Source organism: Oncorhynchus nerka, linkage group LG10 (genome assembly GCF_034236695.1).
Source record: "Oncorhynchus nerka isolate Pitt River linkage group LG10, Oner_Uvic_2.0, whole genome shotgun sequence".
Lineage (NCBI taxonomy): Eukaryota > Metazoa > Chordata > Actinopteri > Salmoniformes > Salmonidae > Oncorhynchus > Oncorhynchus nerka.
In genome coordinates this window covers 12,439,362-12,456,176 of record NC_088405.1, presented here as the reverse complement: position 1 = coordinate 12,456,176, position 16,815 = coordinate 12,439,362, and the positions used below count along the sequence as shown (strand labels likewise).

The 16,815-nt window shown below is 51.4% G+C and overlaps 1 protein-coding gene across 1 annotated transcript in view; it reads right to left on the bottom strand.

Annotated features, from left to right (window-relative positions):
* Nucleotides 1–16,815, bottom strand: part of ehbp1 (EH domain binding protein 1) — a 447,197-nt gene that overhangs the window by 211,288 nt on the left and 219,094 nt on the right. The window contains 2 exon segments of the mRNA XM_065022884.1: nt 5,116–5,164; nt 5,997–6,175. Coding sequence (XP_064878956.1) covers nt 5,116–5,164; nt 5,997–6,175 — 228 coding nt within the window.

The following is a 16,815-nucleotide window of genomic DNA, read 5'->3' as shown; positions in this document are numbered from 1 at the left end:
AGTATAGATCAATAAGGACGTTAAATCTAGTTGATGACCCCTGGTGTCCAGTATAGATCAATAAGCACGTTAAATCTAGTTGATGACCCCTGGTGTACAGTATAGATCAATAAGGACGTTAAATCTAGTTGATGACCCCTGGTGTACAGTATAGATCAATAAGGAAGTTAAATCTAGTTGATGACCCCTGGTCTACAGTATAGATCAATAAGGACGTTAAATCTAGTTGATGACCCCTGGTGTACAGTATAGATCAATAAGGACGTTAAATCTAGTTGATGACCCCTGGTGTACAGTATAGATCAATAAGGACGTTAAATCTAGTTGATGACCCCTGGTGTACAGTATAGATCAATAAGGACGTTAAATCTAGTTGATGACCCCTGGTGTCCAGTATAGATCAATAAGGATGTTAAATCTAGTTGATGACCCCTGGTGTCCAGTATAGATCAATAAGGACGTTAAATCTAGTTGATGTCCAGTATAGATCAATAAGGACGTTAAATCTAGTTGATGACCCCTGGTGTCCAGTATAGATCAATAAGCACGTTAAATCTAGTTGATGACCCCTGGTGTCCAGTATAGATCAATAAGGACGTTAAATCTAGTTGATGACCCCTGGTGTACAGTATAGATCAATAAGGACGTTAAATCTAGTTGATGACCCCTGGTGTCCAGTATAAATCAATGATGACCCCTGGTGTACAGTATAGATCTAAGTTGATGACCCCTGGTGTCCAGTATAGATCAATAAGGACGTTAAATCTAGTTGATGACCCCTGGTGTACAGTATAGATCAATAAGGACGTTAAATCTAGTTGATGACCCCTGGTGTACAGTATAGATCAATACAGTAAGATTAACGTTAAATCTAGTTGATGACCCTGGTGTCCAGTATAGATCAATAAGGACGTTAAATCTAGTTGATGACCCCTGGTGTCCAGTATAGATCAATAAGGACGTTAAATCTAGTTGATGACCCCTGGTGTACAGTATAGATCAATAAGGACGTTAAATCTAGTTGATGACCCCTGGTGTACAGTATAGATCAATAAGGACGTTAAATCTAGTTGATGACCCCTGGTGTCCAGTATAGATCAATAAGGACGTTAAATCTAGTTGATGACCCCTGGTGTACAGTATAGATCAATAAGGACGTTAAAAGAGAGGAGAGAGACGGAGACAGAGAACGAAAAAGAGGGTGGAAGAGAGCAGAATAGAGGGGGAAAGTCAAAATGGAGGAGAAGAGAGTCAAAACCATTTATTTCTATCTGATAGACAAGACACCCTCCCCTTTCTCTCTCCCTCTTTCTCCTCCCCCTCTTTCTCCTCCCCCTCTTTCTCCTCTCCCTCTTTCTCCTCCCCCTCTTTCTCCTCTCCCTCTTTCTCCTCCCCTCTTTCTCCTCCCCCTCTTTCTCCTCCCCCTCTTTCTCCTCTCCCTCTTTCCTCCCTTCTTTCTCCTCCCTTCTTTCTCCTCCCCTCTTTCTCCTCCCCCTCTTTCTCCTCCCCTTTCTCCTTCCCTTCCTCTCCCTCCTCCTCCCCCTCTTTCTCCTCCCCCTCTTTCTCCTCTCCCTCTTTCTCCTCTCCCTCTTTCTCCTCTCCCTCTTTCTCCTCTCCCTCTTTCTCCTCCCCCTCTTTCTCCTCCCCCTTCTTGTGTAGGAAGTGATTGCACAGTGCAGTAACCCCGGAGACAGACAGACAGACCATTGAAATATGACTGATAAGGACAATCAATAACAGGAGAATATTTTGTTTTTTTATCATCATGGCCTTTGAAAAGACCCATCAATGAATTAACACACTGCGATGTGTGTGTGTGTGTGTGTGTGTGTGTGTGTGTGTGTGTCTGTGTGTGTGTGTGTGTGTGTGTGTAATGAGAAAAAGCAGAAGTAATTCCCCATGATATCTGATATGAGGCAGTGTGCTGCTGAGGGAGGACCAGGTTAGGGCGCCCCGAGCACACGGATCATTCCCAACGACGAAGAGAGGACGAACGATTGGAGTTCAAATCCCTCTTTGTATTCTATACAAATGACAACTGTGATTCTAAAATCAGAAAATATTCATTTTTATTGTGATTCACATGGTGCTGTAGGTACCAGGTGGCCATTTGACCTGGTGCTCTATGCTGTGTTGATGTAGCTACATTACCTCTCTCTTCTTGTTGGTGAAGCTACATTACCTCTATCTCGCTCTTGTTGATGTAGCTACATTACCTCTACTTCTCTCTCTTCTTATTGATGTAGCAGCAGCGTAGCCTAGTGGTTAGAGCGTTGGACTAGTAACCGGAAGGTTGCGAGTTCAAACCCCCGAGCTGACAAGGTACAAATCTGTCATTCTGCCCCTGAACAGGCAGTTAACCCACTGTTCCTAGGCCGTCATTGAAAATAAGAATGTGTAAGAACTGACTTGCCTGGTTAAATAAAGGTAAAAAAATAAAAAATTACCTCTCTACTTCTCTCTCTTCCCGTTGATGTATCTGTTACTGTAGCTACATTACTCTCTCTCTTCTTGTTGTAGCTACATTACCTATCTATTCTTGTTGGTGTATCTACATTACCTCTCTCGTTGATGTAGCTACATTACCTCTCATTGTATCTCTTATCGTTGATTTAGCTACATTACCTTTCTCTCTTGTTGTTGCAGCTACATTACCTCTACCTCCTCTTGTTGATGTAGCTACATTATGTCTACTTCTATCTTGTTGGTGTAGCTACATTACCTCTACTTCTCACACCTCTTGTTGATGTAGCTACATTACCCCGCTCTAATCTTGTTGATGTAGCTACATTACCTCCTATTGACGTATCTACATTACCTCGATCTACCTCTCTTCTCTTGTTGATGTAGCTACATTACCTCTCATAATCTCTCTTCTTCTTGATGTAGCCACATTACCTCTCTCTCTTTTTGATGTAGCTACATTACCTATCTCTACTCTCTCTCATTGTAGCTACATTACCTCTACCTCTCCTCTTGTTGATGTAGCTACATTACCTATCTCTACTCTCTCTCGTTGTAGCTACATTACCTCTACCTCTCCTCTTGTTGATGTAGCCACATTACCTATCTCTACTCTCTCTCGTTGTAGCTACATTACCTCTACCTCTCCTCTTGTTGATGTAGCTACATTATCTCTACTTCTCTCTTATTGATGTAGCTACATTACCTCTCTACGTCTCTCCTCTTGTTGATGTAGCTACATTACCTCGCTCTACCTCTCTTCTCTTGTTGATGTAGCTCAATTACCTCTACCTCGCTTCTTGTTGATGTAGCCACATTACTTCTCGCACCTCTAGTTGATGTAGTTACATTACCTCTCTCTTGTTGTGACTACATTAACCTCTCTCTTCATGTTGATGTGACTACATGACCGCTCTCTTGTTGTGACTACATTACCACTCTCCTCTTGTTGTGACTACATTACCGCTCTCCTCTTGTTGTTGCTACATTTCCTCTCTCCTCTTGTTGATGTGACTATATTGCCTCTCTCTTGATGTGACTACATTACCACTCTCATCTTGTTGTGGCTACATTACCTCTCTATGTCTCACACCTCTTTCTCTTTCTACTCCCCATACAGAAGTGTGGTAAGGTTTTTGGGACCAGGAAGTGTGTGTGTGTGTGTGTCTGTGTGTGTGTGTGTGAAAGCCTATTTGTCAGGCCCCGTCTCGCAGCAAATTCCTCAATGGGTTGCGAGGAGGAGAGGAGAGGAGGAACGAGAGAAGGGCTGAATGAAAGAAGGAAGAGGGCTGTAAACAGGATTACATCATTGCAAGGCCTGGTCCATGAAACCACACACACCTAACATGTGTCCTCACCCACACAGGCATTTAACACGCATCACACAGGCATCACACACACACACACACACACACACACACACACACACACACACACACACACACACACGGCAGGTCGTCTATTTATGATACTATACCACTCAGAGGTGACTTTCCCTCTACCCCTCCACCCCCTAACCCTCCACCACATACCCTCTACCCCTCCCAACCCTCCACCACATACCCTCTACTCCTCTGCCCCATATCCTCTAACCCTCCGCCCATACCCTCTACCTCGCCAACCCTCCACCTCATACCCTCTACCTCTCCAACCCTCTACCCCTCTACCCCTCTGCCCCATACCCTCTACCTCGCCAACCCTCCACCTCATACCCTCTACCTCTCCAACCCTCTACCCCATACCCTCTACCCTCTACCCCATACCCTATGCCCCATACCCTCTACCTCGCCAACCCTCCACCTCATACCCTCTACCCCCCCTAACCCTCCACCTCATACCCTCTACCCCCCTAAACCTCCGCCCCATACCCTCTACCCCTCCTGCCCCATACCCTCTACCTCGCCAACCCTCCACCTCATACCCTCTACCTCTCCAACTCTCTTCCCCTCTACTTGTGTATGTGGACTAGAGGCGAGCAATACAAAACTCCCCTGTTTCCAGGGATTAATGGTAGGTCACTAATGGTGTTATTCCTCTATAGGATCAGTAATGGTGGTATTCCTCTACAGGACCAGTAATGGTGTTATTCCTCTACAGGACCAGTAATGGTGGTATTCCTCTACATGACCAGTAATGGTGTTATTCCTCTACAGGACCAGTAATGGTGTTATTCCTCTACAGGACCAGTAATGGTGTTATTCCTCTACAGGACCAGTAATGGTGGTATTCCTCTACAGGACCAGTAATGGTGTTATTCCTCTACAGGACCAGTAATGGTGTTATTCCTCTACAGGACCAGTAACGGTGTTATTCCTCTACAGCACCAGTAATGGTGTTATTCCTCTACAGGACCAGTAATGGTGTTATTCCTCTACAGGACCAGTAATGGTGTTATTCCTCTACAGGACCAGTAATGGTGTTATTCCTCTACAGGACCAGTATTTCCATCACCAGGGCTGACACTGACACTTGAACAGGGAAGTGTGCATAATCAGAACAGTTGCCTCAGAGGTGGATTGGCCCAACACAACTTTGGTGCAAAGTCTGGAAACGCTTGTGCAAAGCCTGTGTGTGTGTGTGTGTGTGTGTGTGTGTGTGTGTGTGTGTGTGTGTGTGTGTGTGTGAGCAGCACAGAGGGCAGCAGACACTTACCTTTTTGTTGTTTTCCTTAATATCCTGAGGATTGAGGGTCTTGTAGTCTCTGGAGAGAACAGAGGAGAGAGAGAGAACAGAGGGGAGAGAGAGAGAGAGAGAGAACAGAGGGGAGAGAGAGAGAACAGAGAGAGAGAGAGAGAGAGAGAGAGAGAGAGAACAGAGACCGAGAGAACAGAGAGAGAGAACAGAGAGAGAGAACAGAGAGAGAGAGAGAGAGAACAGAGAGAGAGAGGAGAGAGAGAGAACAGAGAGAGAGAGAACAGAGAGAGAGAGAACAGAGAGAGAGAACAGAGAGAGAGAACAGAGAGAGAGAGAACAGAGAGAGAGAGAACAGAGAGAGAGAGAACAGAGAGAGAGAGAACAGAGAGAGAGAGAACAGAGAGAGAGAGAACAGAGAGAGAGAGAAAGAGAGAGAGAGAGGAGAGAGAGAGAGAGAGAGAGAGAACAGAGAGAGAGAGAGAACAGAGAGAGAGAGAACAGAGAGAGAGAACAGAGAGAGAGAGAACAGAGAGAGAGAGAACAGAGAGAGAGAACAGAGAGAGAGAGAACAGAGAGAGAGAACAGAGAGAGAGAGAACAGAGAGAGAGAGAACAGAGAGAGAGAGAGAACAGAGAGAGAGAGAACAGAGAGAGAGAGATATTAGATATGCGTCACATGTAATGGCATTAGAACTGTAACATGCAATTTCACAGCAGCTAAACTAATAGAGTGGAAACTACTAGAATAACACAGCTTGATGCTTTACCTTGTGCTCTCTTCTCTAGATAGATCATTAGGTTTTCCAGATGGACTCTTGAGTGTGTGTGTGTGTGTGTGTGTGTGTGTGTGTGTGTGTGTGTGTGTGTGTGTGTGTGTGTGTGTGTGCGTGCGTAACTCACATGTAATCAGGTCTGAAGTGATGGAGAAGGGCGCAGAATGCCAGGCCGTTCCTCCAGGATGTGGTGAAGTTGGTGATCTTGACTCCGCGGTAATTCTTTGTGACCTCACGGCACCAGGCCAGCAGGGATTGGCTAGCGTTGGGCTTCCCACCAAGCACTGGGCTCGGGATAGGACTGGGCTGTAGAGAGAGGGAGAGGGGGAGAGAGAGAGAGGGATAGAGAGAGAGAACAATAGCGGGAAGAGGGAGTCATAGTGAGCACTTTTGACATTGATTTATCGTGTGTCCTGAGTCTGATACAACATTGAATGGTTTCTTTCATGCCAATAATGTTCAACAACAAAGTTCACAATGTCTCATTTATCTTCTCCAATTAGTTTTTTAAATTAGGGGGCTGGATGGGCACATTGACTGACACACACACACACACACACACACACACACACACACACACACACACACACACACACACACACACACACAGTAATGAGGGGTCAGACTCAAAGCTGCGTATGAGCGTGGATAATGTAAACATATTATTAATTAGCTCCGCCCTTTGAAGTCTTATCGGAACCCGGCTTAACCAATGGGAGGGTCCCGTAGCCCAGACGCCAAATCCCAACAAATCCACTCCCATCTGTTGGTCTCACCAGAACCAATGGAGCTCTAACTTTTCTAACTTGTTATGAATGACGAGGGGGAGGCGGGGGGGTTATATCAGTAATGTTCATTTGGCTCTGAGTATTCACCCAAACAAAACACTGAAACAAATAACACTGGTATATAATCAGTGTTCACTAACCCTGGTCCTGGGGAGATGCAGGCCAGTGCAGGGTTTTGCTCTCGCCTAGCACTAAGACACTAGAGTCCATAGAATCTTGATCAGATGAAGCTGGTATCTTCTGATGCAACATTTTGTAAAAGACCTGTTTTTCTACTTAACCAGAGTCAGACTGACTCACGGATACCATTTGTATGACTTTGTGTGCAGTTTGAAGGAGGTTGAATGTCGTTTCCGGAGCCATCGCTAACTAGCGTTAGCGCAATGACTTGAAGTCTACAGGAACAGCTAGCACTATTCCTGTAAGTTCCTAGTGAGAGGTCTATGGTGGCTGGCAGTGGTAGCAGTCCATCTGGACAGAAAAACAGGCCTTCATATCGCTGCAATGGCTGAACTACCCCCTCTATTGGCCAGCCTGGAATATTGCTGGAGCGAGAGGGAGAGAGATGGAGGAAGAGAGAGGGAGAAGGAAAGGGGTGGAGGACGAGATGGAGGAGAAAGGGAAGAGGGGGAGGAAGAGAGATGGAGGAAGAGAGAGGGAGAAGGAAAGGGGTGGAGGACGAGATGGAGGAGGGAGAAGGAAAGGGGTGGAGGACGAGATGGAGGAGACAGGGAAGAGGTGGAGGAAGAGAGAGGGAGAAGGAAAGGGGTGGAGGACGAGATGGAGGAGACAGGGAAGAGGTGGAGGAAGAGAGAGGGAGAAGGAAAGGGGTGGAGGACGAGATGGAGGAGAAAGGGAAGAGGTGGAGGAAGAGAGAGGGAGAAGGAAAGGGGTGGAGGACGAGATGGAGGAGACAGGGAAGAGCGAGAGGAAGAGAGATCGAGGAAGAGAGAGGGAGAAGGAAAGGGTTGGAGGACGAGATGGAGGAGACAGGGAAGAGGAAGAGAGAGGGAGAAGGAAAGGGTTGGAGGACGAGATGGAGGAGACAGGGAAGAGCGAGAGGAAGAGAGAGGGAGAAGGAAAGGGGTGGAGGACGAGATGGAGGAGACAGGGAAGAGGGGGAGGAAGAGAGAGGGAGAAGGAAAGGGTTGGAGGACGAGATGGAGGAGAAAGGGAAGAGGGGGAGGAAGAGAGATGGAGGAAGAGAGAGGGAGAAGGAAAGGGGTGGAGGACGAGATGGAGGAGGGAGAAGGAAAGGGGTGGAGGACGAGATGGAGGAGACAGGGAAGAGGTGGAGGAAGAGAGAGGGAGAAGGAAAGGGGTGGAGGACGAGATGGAGGAGACAGGGAAGAGGTGGAGGAAGAGAGAGGGAGAAGGAAAGGGGTGGAGGACGAGATGGAGGAGAAAGGGAAGAGGTGGAGGAAGAGAGAGGGAGAAGGAAAGGGGTGGAGGACGAGATGGAGGAGACAGGGAAGAGCGAGAGGAAGAGAGATCGAGGAAGAGAGAGGGAGAAGGAAAGGGTTGGAGGACGAGATGGAGGAGACAGGGAAGAGGAAGAGAGAGGGAGAAGGAAAGGGTTGGAGGACGAGATGGAGGAGACAGGGAAGAGCGAGAGGAAGAGAGAGGGAGAAGGAAAGGGGTGGAGGACGAGATGGAGGAGAAAGGGAAGAGGGGGAGGAAGAGAGAGGGAGAAGGAAAGGGGTGGAGGACGAGATGGAGGAGAAAGGGAAGAGGGGGAGGAAGAGAGAGGGAGAAGGAAAGGGTTGGAGGACGAGATGGAGGAGACAGGGAAGAGGGGGAGGAAGAGAGAGGGAGAAGGAAAGGGTTGGAGGACGAGATGGAGGAGAAAGGGAAGAGGGGGAGGAAGAGAGAGGGAGAAGGAAAGGGTTGGAGGACGAGATGGAGGAGACAGGGAAGAGCGAGAGGAAGAGAGAGGGAGAAGGAAAGGGGTGGAGGACGAGATGGAGGAGAAAGGGAAGAGGGGGAGGAAGAGAGAGGGAGAAGGAAAGGGTTGGAGGACGAGATGGAGGAGACAGGGAAGAGAGGGAGGAAAAGAGATCGAGGAAGAGAGAGGGAGAAGGAAAGGGAGAATGGAAAGGGGCAGAGGAGAGATGGAGGAGACAGGGAAGAGATGGAGGGAGAGAGATGGAGGAAGAAAGGGGCGGAGGACGAGATGGAGGAGACAGGGAAGAGATGGAGGGAGAGAGATGGAGGAAGAAAGTGGTGGAGGACGAGATGGAGGAGAAAGGGAGATGGAGGAGGGAGGGAAGAGCGAGAGGAAGAGAGAGGGTGAAGGGAAAGGGGTGGAGGACGAGATGGAGGAGAAAGGGAAGAGGGGGAGGAAGAGAGAGGGAGAAGGAAAGGGGTGGAGGACGAGATGGAGGAGACAGGGAAGAGGTGGAGGAAGAGAGAGGAGAAGGAAAGGGGTGGAGGACGAGATGGAGGAGAAAGGGAAGAGGTGGAGGAAGAGAGAGGGAGAAGGAAAGGGGTGGAGGACGAGATGGAGGAGAAAGGGAAGAGGGGGAGGAAGAGAGAGGGAGAAGGAAAGGGTTGGAGGACGAGATGGAGGAGACAGGGAAGAGGGGGAGGAAGAGAGAGGGAGAAGGAAAGGGTTGGAGGACGAGATGGAGGAGAAAGGGAAGATGGAGGAGACAGGGAAGAGCGAGAGAGGAAGAAGAGAGAGGAAGAGAAGGGAGAAGGAAAGGGGTGGAGGACGAGATGGAGGAGAAAGGGAAGAGGGGGAGGAAGAGAGAGGGAGAAGGAAAGGGGTGGAGGACGAGATGGAGGAGAAAGGGAAGAGGGGGAGGAAGAGAGAGGGAGAAGGAAAGGGTTGGAGGACGAGATGGAGGAGAAAGGGAAGAGGGGGAGGAACAGAGAGGGAGAAGGAAAGGGTTGGAGGACGAGATGGAGGAGACAGGGAAGAGCGAGAGGAAGAGAGAGGGAGAAGGAAAGGGGTGGAGGACGAGATGGAGGAGAAAGGGAAGAGGGGGAGGAAGAGAGAGGGAGAAGGAAAGGGTTGGAGGACGAGATGGAGGAGAAAGGGAAGAGGGGGAGGAAGAGGGAGGGAGAAGGAAAGGGGTGGAGGACGAGATGGAGGAGACAGGGAAGAGGGGGAGGAAAAGAGATCGAGGAAGAGAGAGGGAGAAGGAAAGGGGCAGAGGACGAGATGGAGGAGACAGGGAAGAGATGGAGGGAGAGAGATGGAGGAAGAAAGGGGCGGAGGACGAGATGGAGGAGACAGGGAAGAGATGGAGGGAGAGAGATGGAGGAAGAAAGTGGTGGAGGACGAGATGGAGGAGACAGGGAAGAGCGAGAGGAAGAGAGAGGGAGAAGGAAAGGGGTGGAGGACGAGATGGAGGAGAAAGGGAAGAGGGGGAGGAAGAGAGAGGGAGAAGGAAAGGGGTGGAGGACGAGATGGAGGAGAAAGGGAAGAGGGGGAGGAAGAGAGAGGGAGAAGGAAAGGGGTGGAGGACGAGATGGAGGAGAAAGGGAAGAGGGGGAGGAAGAGAGAGGGAGAAGGGAGAAAGGGTTGGAGGACGAGATGGAGGAGACAGGGAAGAGCGAGAGAGGAAGAGAGAGGGAGAAGGAAAGGGGTGGAGGACGAGATGGAGGAGAAAGGGAAGAGGGGAGGAAGAGAGAGGGAGAAGGAAAGGGGGTGGAGGGGATGGAGGAGAAAAGGGAAGAGGGGGAGGAAGAGAGAGGGAGAAGGTAAGGGTTGGAGGACGAGATGGAGGAGACAGGGAAGAGCGAGAGGAAGAGAGAGGGAGAAGGAAAGGGTTGGAGGACGAGATGGAGGAGACAGGGAAGAGGAAGAGAGAGGGAGAAGGAAAGGGTTGGAGGACGAGATGGAGGAGACAGGGAAGAGCGAGAGGAAGAGAGAGGGAGAAGGAAAGGGGTGGAGGACGAGATGGAGGAGACAGGGAAGAGGGGGAGGAAGAGAGAGGGAGAAGGAAAGGGTGGAGGAAAGGGATGGAGGACGAGATGGAGGAGAAGAAAGAGGGGAGGAAGAGGGAGATGGAGGAAGAGAGAGGGAGAAGGAAAGGGGTGGAGGACGAGATGAGAGAGAGAGGGAGAAGGAAAGGGGTGGAGGACGAGATGGAGGAGACAGGGAAGAGGTGGAGGAAGAGAGAGGGAGAAGGAAAGGGGTGGAGGACGAGATGGAGGAGACAGGGAAGAGGTGGAGGAAGAGAGAGGGAGAAGGAAAGGGGTGGAGGACGAGATGGAGGAGAAAGGGAAGAGGTGGAGGAAGAGAGAGGGAGAAGGAAAGGGGGTGGAGGACGAGATGGAGGAGAGAGAGGAAGAGAGATCGAGGAAGAGAGAGGGAGAAGGAAAGGGTTGGAGGACGAGATGGAGGAGACAGGGAAGAGGAAGAGAGAGGGAGAAGGAAAGGGTTGGAGGACGAGATGGAGGAGACAGGGAAGAGCGAGAGGAAGAGAGAGGGAGAAGGAAAGGGGTGGAGGACGAGATGGAGGAGGAGAAGGAAGAGGGGGAGAGAAGGAAGAGAGGAAGAGAAGGAAAGGGGGTGGAGGACGAGATGGAGGAGAAAGGGAAGAGGGGAGGAGGGAGAGAGGGAGAAGGAAAGGGTTGGAGGACGAGATGGAGGAGACAGGGAAGAGGGGAGGAAGAGAGAGGGAGAAGGAAAGGGTTGGAGGGACGAGATGGAGGAGAAAGGGAAGAGGGGAGGAAGAGAGAGGGAGAAGGAAAGGGTTGGAGGACGAGATGGAGGAGACAGGGAAGAGGGGAGGAAGAGAGAGGGAGAAGGAAAGGGGTGGAGGACGAGATGGAGGAGAAAGGGAAGAGGGGGAGGAAGAGAGAGGGAGAAGGAAAGGGTTGGAGGACGAGATGGAGGAGACAGGGGAAGAGAGGGGAGGAAAGGGGTGGAGGAAGGAAGAGAGAGGGAGAAGGAAAGGGGTTGGAGGACGAGATGGAGGAGACAGGAAGAGAGGATGGAGGAGGAGAGAGAAGAGGGAGATGGAGGAGACAGGGAAGAGATGGAGAGATGGAGGAAGAAAGTGGTTGGAGGACGAGATGGAGGAGACAGGGAAGAGCGAGAGGAAGAGAGAGGGAGAAGGAAAGGGGTGGAGGACGAGATGGAGGAGAAAGGGAAGAGGGGGAGGAAGAGAGAGGGAGAAGGAAAGGGGTGGAGGACGAGATGGAGGAGACAGGGAAGAGGTGGAGGAAGAGAGAGGGAGAAGGAAAGGGGGTGGAGGAAGATGGAGGAGAAAGGGAAGAGGTGGAGGAAGAGAGAGGGAGAAGGAAAGGGGTGGAGGACGAGATGGAGAGGGAAGAGGGGAGGAAGAAGAGGGAGGGAGGAAGAGAAGAGGGGGAGGGGAGAAGGGAGAAGGAAAGGGTTGGAGGACGAGATGGAGGAGACAGGGAAGAGACAGGGAAGAGCGAGGAAGAGAGAGGGAGAAGGAAAGGGGTGGAGGACGAGATGGAGGAGAAAGGGAAGAGGGGGAGGAAGAGAGAGGGAGAAGGAAAGGGGTGGAGGACGAGATGGAGGAGAAAGGGAAGAGGGGGAGGAAGAGAGAGGGAGAAGGAAAGGGTTGGAGGACGAGATGGAGGAGAAAGGGAAGAGGAGGGAGGAACAGAGAGAGGGAGAAGGAAAGGGTTGGAGGAGATGGAGGAGACAGGGAAGAGGGAGAGGAAGAGAGAGGGAGAAGGAAAGGGGTGGAGGACGAGATGGAGGAGAAAGGGAAGAGAGGGGAGGAAGAGAGAGGGAGAAGGAAAGGGTTGGAGGACGAGATGGAGGAGAAAGGGAAGAGGGGAGGAATGGAGGGAGAAGGAAAGGGGTGGAGGACGAGATGGAGGAGACAGGGAAGAGGGGGAGGAAAAAGAGATCGAGGGAGAGAGGGAGAAGGAAAGGGGCAGAGGACGAGATGGAGGAGACAGGGAAGAGATGGAGGGAGAGAGATGGAGGAAGAAAGGGGCGGAGGACGAGATGGAGGAGACAGGGAAGAGATGGAGGGAGAGAGATGGAGGAAGAAAGTGGTGGAGGACGAGATGGAGGAGACAGGGAAGAGGGAGGAAGAGAGAGGGAGAAGGAAAGGGGTGGAGAGATGGAGGAGAAAGGGAAGAGGGGGAGAGAGGGAGAAGGAAGAAAGGAGGGAGAAGAGGGAAAGGAAAGGGGTGGAGGACGAGATGGAGGAGAAAGGGAAGAGGGGGAGGAAGAGAGAGGGAGAAGGAAAGGGGTGGAGGACGAGATGGAGGAGAAAGGGAAGAGGGGGAGGAAGAGAGAGGGAGAAGGAAAGGGTTGGGAGATGGAGGAGACAGGGAAGAGGGAGAGGAAGAGAGAGGGAGAAGGAAAGGGGTGGAGGACGAGATGGAGGAGAAAGGGAAGAGGGGGAGGAAGAGAGAGGGAGAAGGAAAGGGGTGGAGGACGAGATGGAGGAGAGGGAAGAGGGGGAGGAAGAGAGAGGGAGAAGGAAAGGGTTGGAGGACGAGATGGAGGAGACAGGGAAGAGGGGGAGGAAGAGAGAGGGAGAAGGAAAGGGTTGGAGGAGAGATGGAGGAGACAGGAAGAGGAGAGGAAGAGAGAGGGAGAAGGAAAGGGTTGGAGGACGAGATGGAGGAGAAAGGGAAGAGGGAGAGGAAGAGAGAGGAGAAGGAAAGGGGTTGGAGGACGAGATGGAGGAGAGGGAAGAGGGGAGGAAGAGAGAGGGAGAGAGAGGTTGGAGGGAGATGGAGGAGAAGGGAGAAGGGGGGAGAGGAGAGATGGAGGAGACAGGGAGATGGAGGGAAAGGGGTGGAGGAGAGATGGAGGAGAAGGGAAGAGGGAGGAAGAGAGAGGAGGAAGAAAGGGTGGAGGACGAGATGGAGGAGACAGGGAAGAGGTGGAGAAGAAGAGGAAGAGGGAGAAGGAAAGGGGTGGAGGACGAGATGGAGGAGACAGGGAAGAGGGGAGGAAGAGAGAGGGAGAAGGAAAGGGGTGGAGGACGAGATGGAGGAGAAAGGGAAGAGGGGGAGGAAGAGAGAGGGAGAAGGAAAGGGGTGGAGGTTGGAGGACAGGGAAGAGGGAAGGAGGAAGAGAGAGGGAGAAGGAGATGGAGAGACAGGGAAGAGGAAGAGAGAGGGAGAAGGGAAAGAGGACGAGATGGAGGAGACAGGGAAGAGGAAGAAGAGAGAGGGAGAAGGAAAGGGGTGGAGGACGAGATGGAGGAGAAAGGGAAGAGGGGGAGGAAGAGAGAGGGAGAAGGAAAGGGGTGGAGGACGAGATGGAGGAGAAAGGGAAGAGGGGGAGGAAGAGAGGGGAGAAGGAAAGGGTTGGAGGACGAGATGGAGGAGACAGGGAAGAGGGGGAGGAAGAGAGAGGGAGAAGGAAAGGGTTGGGACGAGATGGAGGAGAAAGGGAAGAGGGAGGAAGAGAGAGGGAGAAGGAAAGGGTTGGAGAGAGATGGAGGAGAAAGGGAAGAGGGGAGGAAGAGAGAGGGAGAAGGAAAGGGTGGAGGACGAGATGGAGGAGAAAGGGAAGAGGGGAGGAAGAGAGAGGGAGAAGGAGGGTTGGAGGAAAGGGGAGAGGGGAGACGAGAAGGGAGGGAGAAGAAAGGGGAAGGAGACAGGGAAGAGATGGAGGAAGAGAGATGGGGAAGGAAAGGGGTGGAGGACGAGATGGAGGAGACAGGGAAGAGATGGAGGAGATGGAGAAGAAAGGGAGGAGAGATGGAGGAGAAAGGGAAGAGGTGGAGGAAGAGAGAGGGAGAAGGGAAAGGAAAGGGTGGAGGAAGAGATGGAGGAGACAGGGAGGAGAGAGGAAGAGAGAGGGAGGAAGAGAGAGGGAGAAGGAAAGGGTGGAGGACGAGAAGGGAAGAGGGGAGGAAGAGAGAGGGAGAAGGAAAGGGTTGGAGGACGAGATGGAGGAGACAGGGAAGAGGGGGAGGAAGAGAGAGGGAGAAGGAAAGGGGTGGGGGTGGAGGGGAGAGAGAGGGGAAGAAAGTGGAGGGGACGAGATGGAGGAGAAAGGGAAGAGGGGGAGGAAGAGAGAGGGAGAAGGAAAGGGTTGGAGGACGAGATGGAGGAGACAGGGAAGAGGACGAGATGGAAGAGAGAGAGGGAGAAGGAAAGGGGTGGAGGACGAGATGGAGGAGAAAGGGAAGAGGGGAGGAAGAGAGAGGAGAAGGAAAGGGATGGAGGACGAGATGGAGGAGAAAGGGAAGAGGGGGAGGGAGAGAGGGAGAAGGAAAGGGGTGGAGGACGAGATGGAGGAGAAAGGGAAGAGGGGGAGGAAGAGAGAAAGAGATGGAGGAGACAGGGAAGAGGGGAGGAAGAGAGAGGGAGAGATGGAGGAGACAGGGAAGAAAGGGGGAGAGGAAGAGAGAGGGAGAAGGAAAGGGGTGGAGGAGGATGGAGGAGAAAGGGAAGAGGGGGAGGAAAGAGAGGGAGAAGGGGGTTGGAGGAGAGATGGAGGGAGAAGAGGGGAGGAAGAGAGGGGTGGAGGGTGGGACGAGATGGAGGAGACAGGGAAGAGGGGGGGGAAGAGAGAGGGAGAAGGAAAGGGGTGGAGGACGAGATGGAGGAGAAAGGAAGAGATGGAGGGAGAGAGATGGAGGAAGAAAGGGGAGGAGGAAGAGATGGAGAGACAGGGAGAGATGGAGGGGAGAGATGGAGGAAGAAAGTGGTGGAGGACGAGATGGAGGAGACAGGGAAGAGCGAGAGAGAAGAGAGAGGGAGAAGGAAAGGGGTGGAGGACGAGATGGAGGAGAAAGGGAAGAGGGGGAGGAAGAGAGAGGGAGAAGGAAAAGGGTGGAGGACGAGATGGAGGAGAAAGGGAAGAGGGGAGGAAGAGAGAGGGAGAAGGAAAGGGGTGGAGGACGAGATGGAGGAGAAAGGGAAGAGGGGAGGAAGAGAGAGGGAGAAGGTAAGGGTTGGAGGACGAGATGGAGGAGACAGGGAAGAGCGAGAGGAAGAGAGAGGGAGAAGGAAAGGGGTGGAGGAGAGATGGAGGAGAAAGGGAAGAGGGGGAGGAAGAGAGAGGGAGAAGGAAAGGGTTGGAGGACGAGATGGAGGAGAAAGGGAAGAGGGGGAGGAAGAGGGAGGGAGAAGTAAAGGGGTGGAGGACGAGATGGAGGAGACAGGGAAGAGGGGGAGGAAGAGAGAGGGAGAAGGAAAGGGGCAGAGGACGAGATGGAGGAGACAGGGAAGAGGGGGAGGAAAAGAGATCGAGGAAGAGAGAGGGAGAAGGAAAGGGGCAGAGGACGAGATGGAGGAGACAGGGAAGAGATGGAGGGAGAGAGATGGAGGAAGAAAGGGGCGGAGGACGAGATGGAGGAGACAGGGAAGAGATGAAGGGAGAGAGATGGAGGAAGAAAGTGGTGGAGGACGAGATGGAGGAGACAGGGAAGAGATGGAGGGAGAGAGATGGAGGAAGAAAGGGGCGGAGGACGAGATGGAGGAGACAGGGAAGAGATGGAGGGGATTTGAGATGTCTGACAAGGGAGAAGTTAGGTGATTATGAGAGCTCTGTATAAACAGACACAAAGGAGGCCTCAGGCCGTGAGCGGGGGAGAGGGAGAGAGGAAGAAAGGGGGAGAGGAAGAGAGGGAGAGAGGAAGAAAGTGAGCGAGAGAGAGAGAGGAAGAAAGGGGGAGAGGGCGAGAGGAAGGAAGGAAGGGGGAGAGGGCGAGAGGAAGAAAGGGGGAGAGGGAGAGAGGAAGAAAGGGGGAGAGGGAGAGAGGAAGAAAGAGCGAGAGAGAGAGAGAAACACACTAAATGAGAACTAAACTTGCTTTGGGCATGTCAGGATATGCATATAATTGGTACCATTGGAAAGAAAACACTTTGAAGTTTGTAGAAATGTTAAAATAATCTAGGATAATATAACACAATAGATATGGTAGGAGAAAATCCAAAGAATTTTTTTTTTTTTTCAGAGACCATGCTCTTACAATGGCAAGTATAAGGGCATGCTCAATTCTAGCTCCCAGGATGCAATTCCTATGGCTACCACAGGGTGTCAGCAGTCTATGTTCAATGTTTCAGGCTTGTAACTTCCAAAACGTATAAGAAATATCAGTTTTAGTTCAGGGACCCAGTCTTGGAAATTCAGGTATGGACGCGACATGAAGACAAGACACACCTGCTAAAATCGGTTTCCTATTGAACATACTTCCGTATAGTTTGATGACATTTTAGGGAATCTGAGGAGTAAATAGAAACGTATTT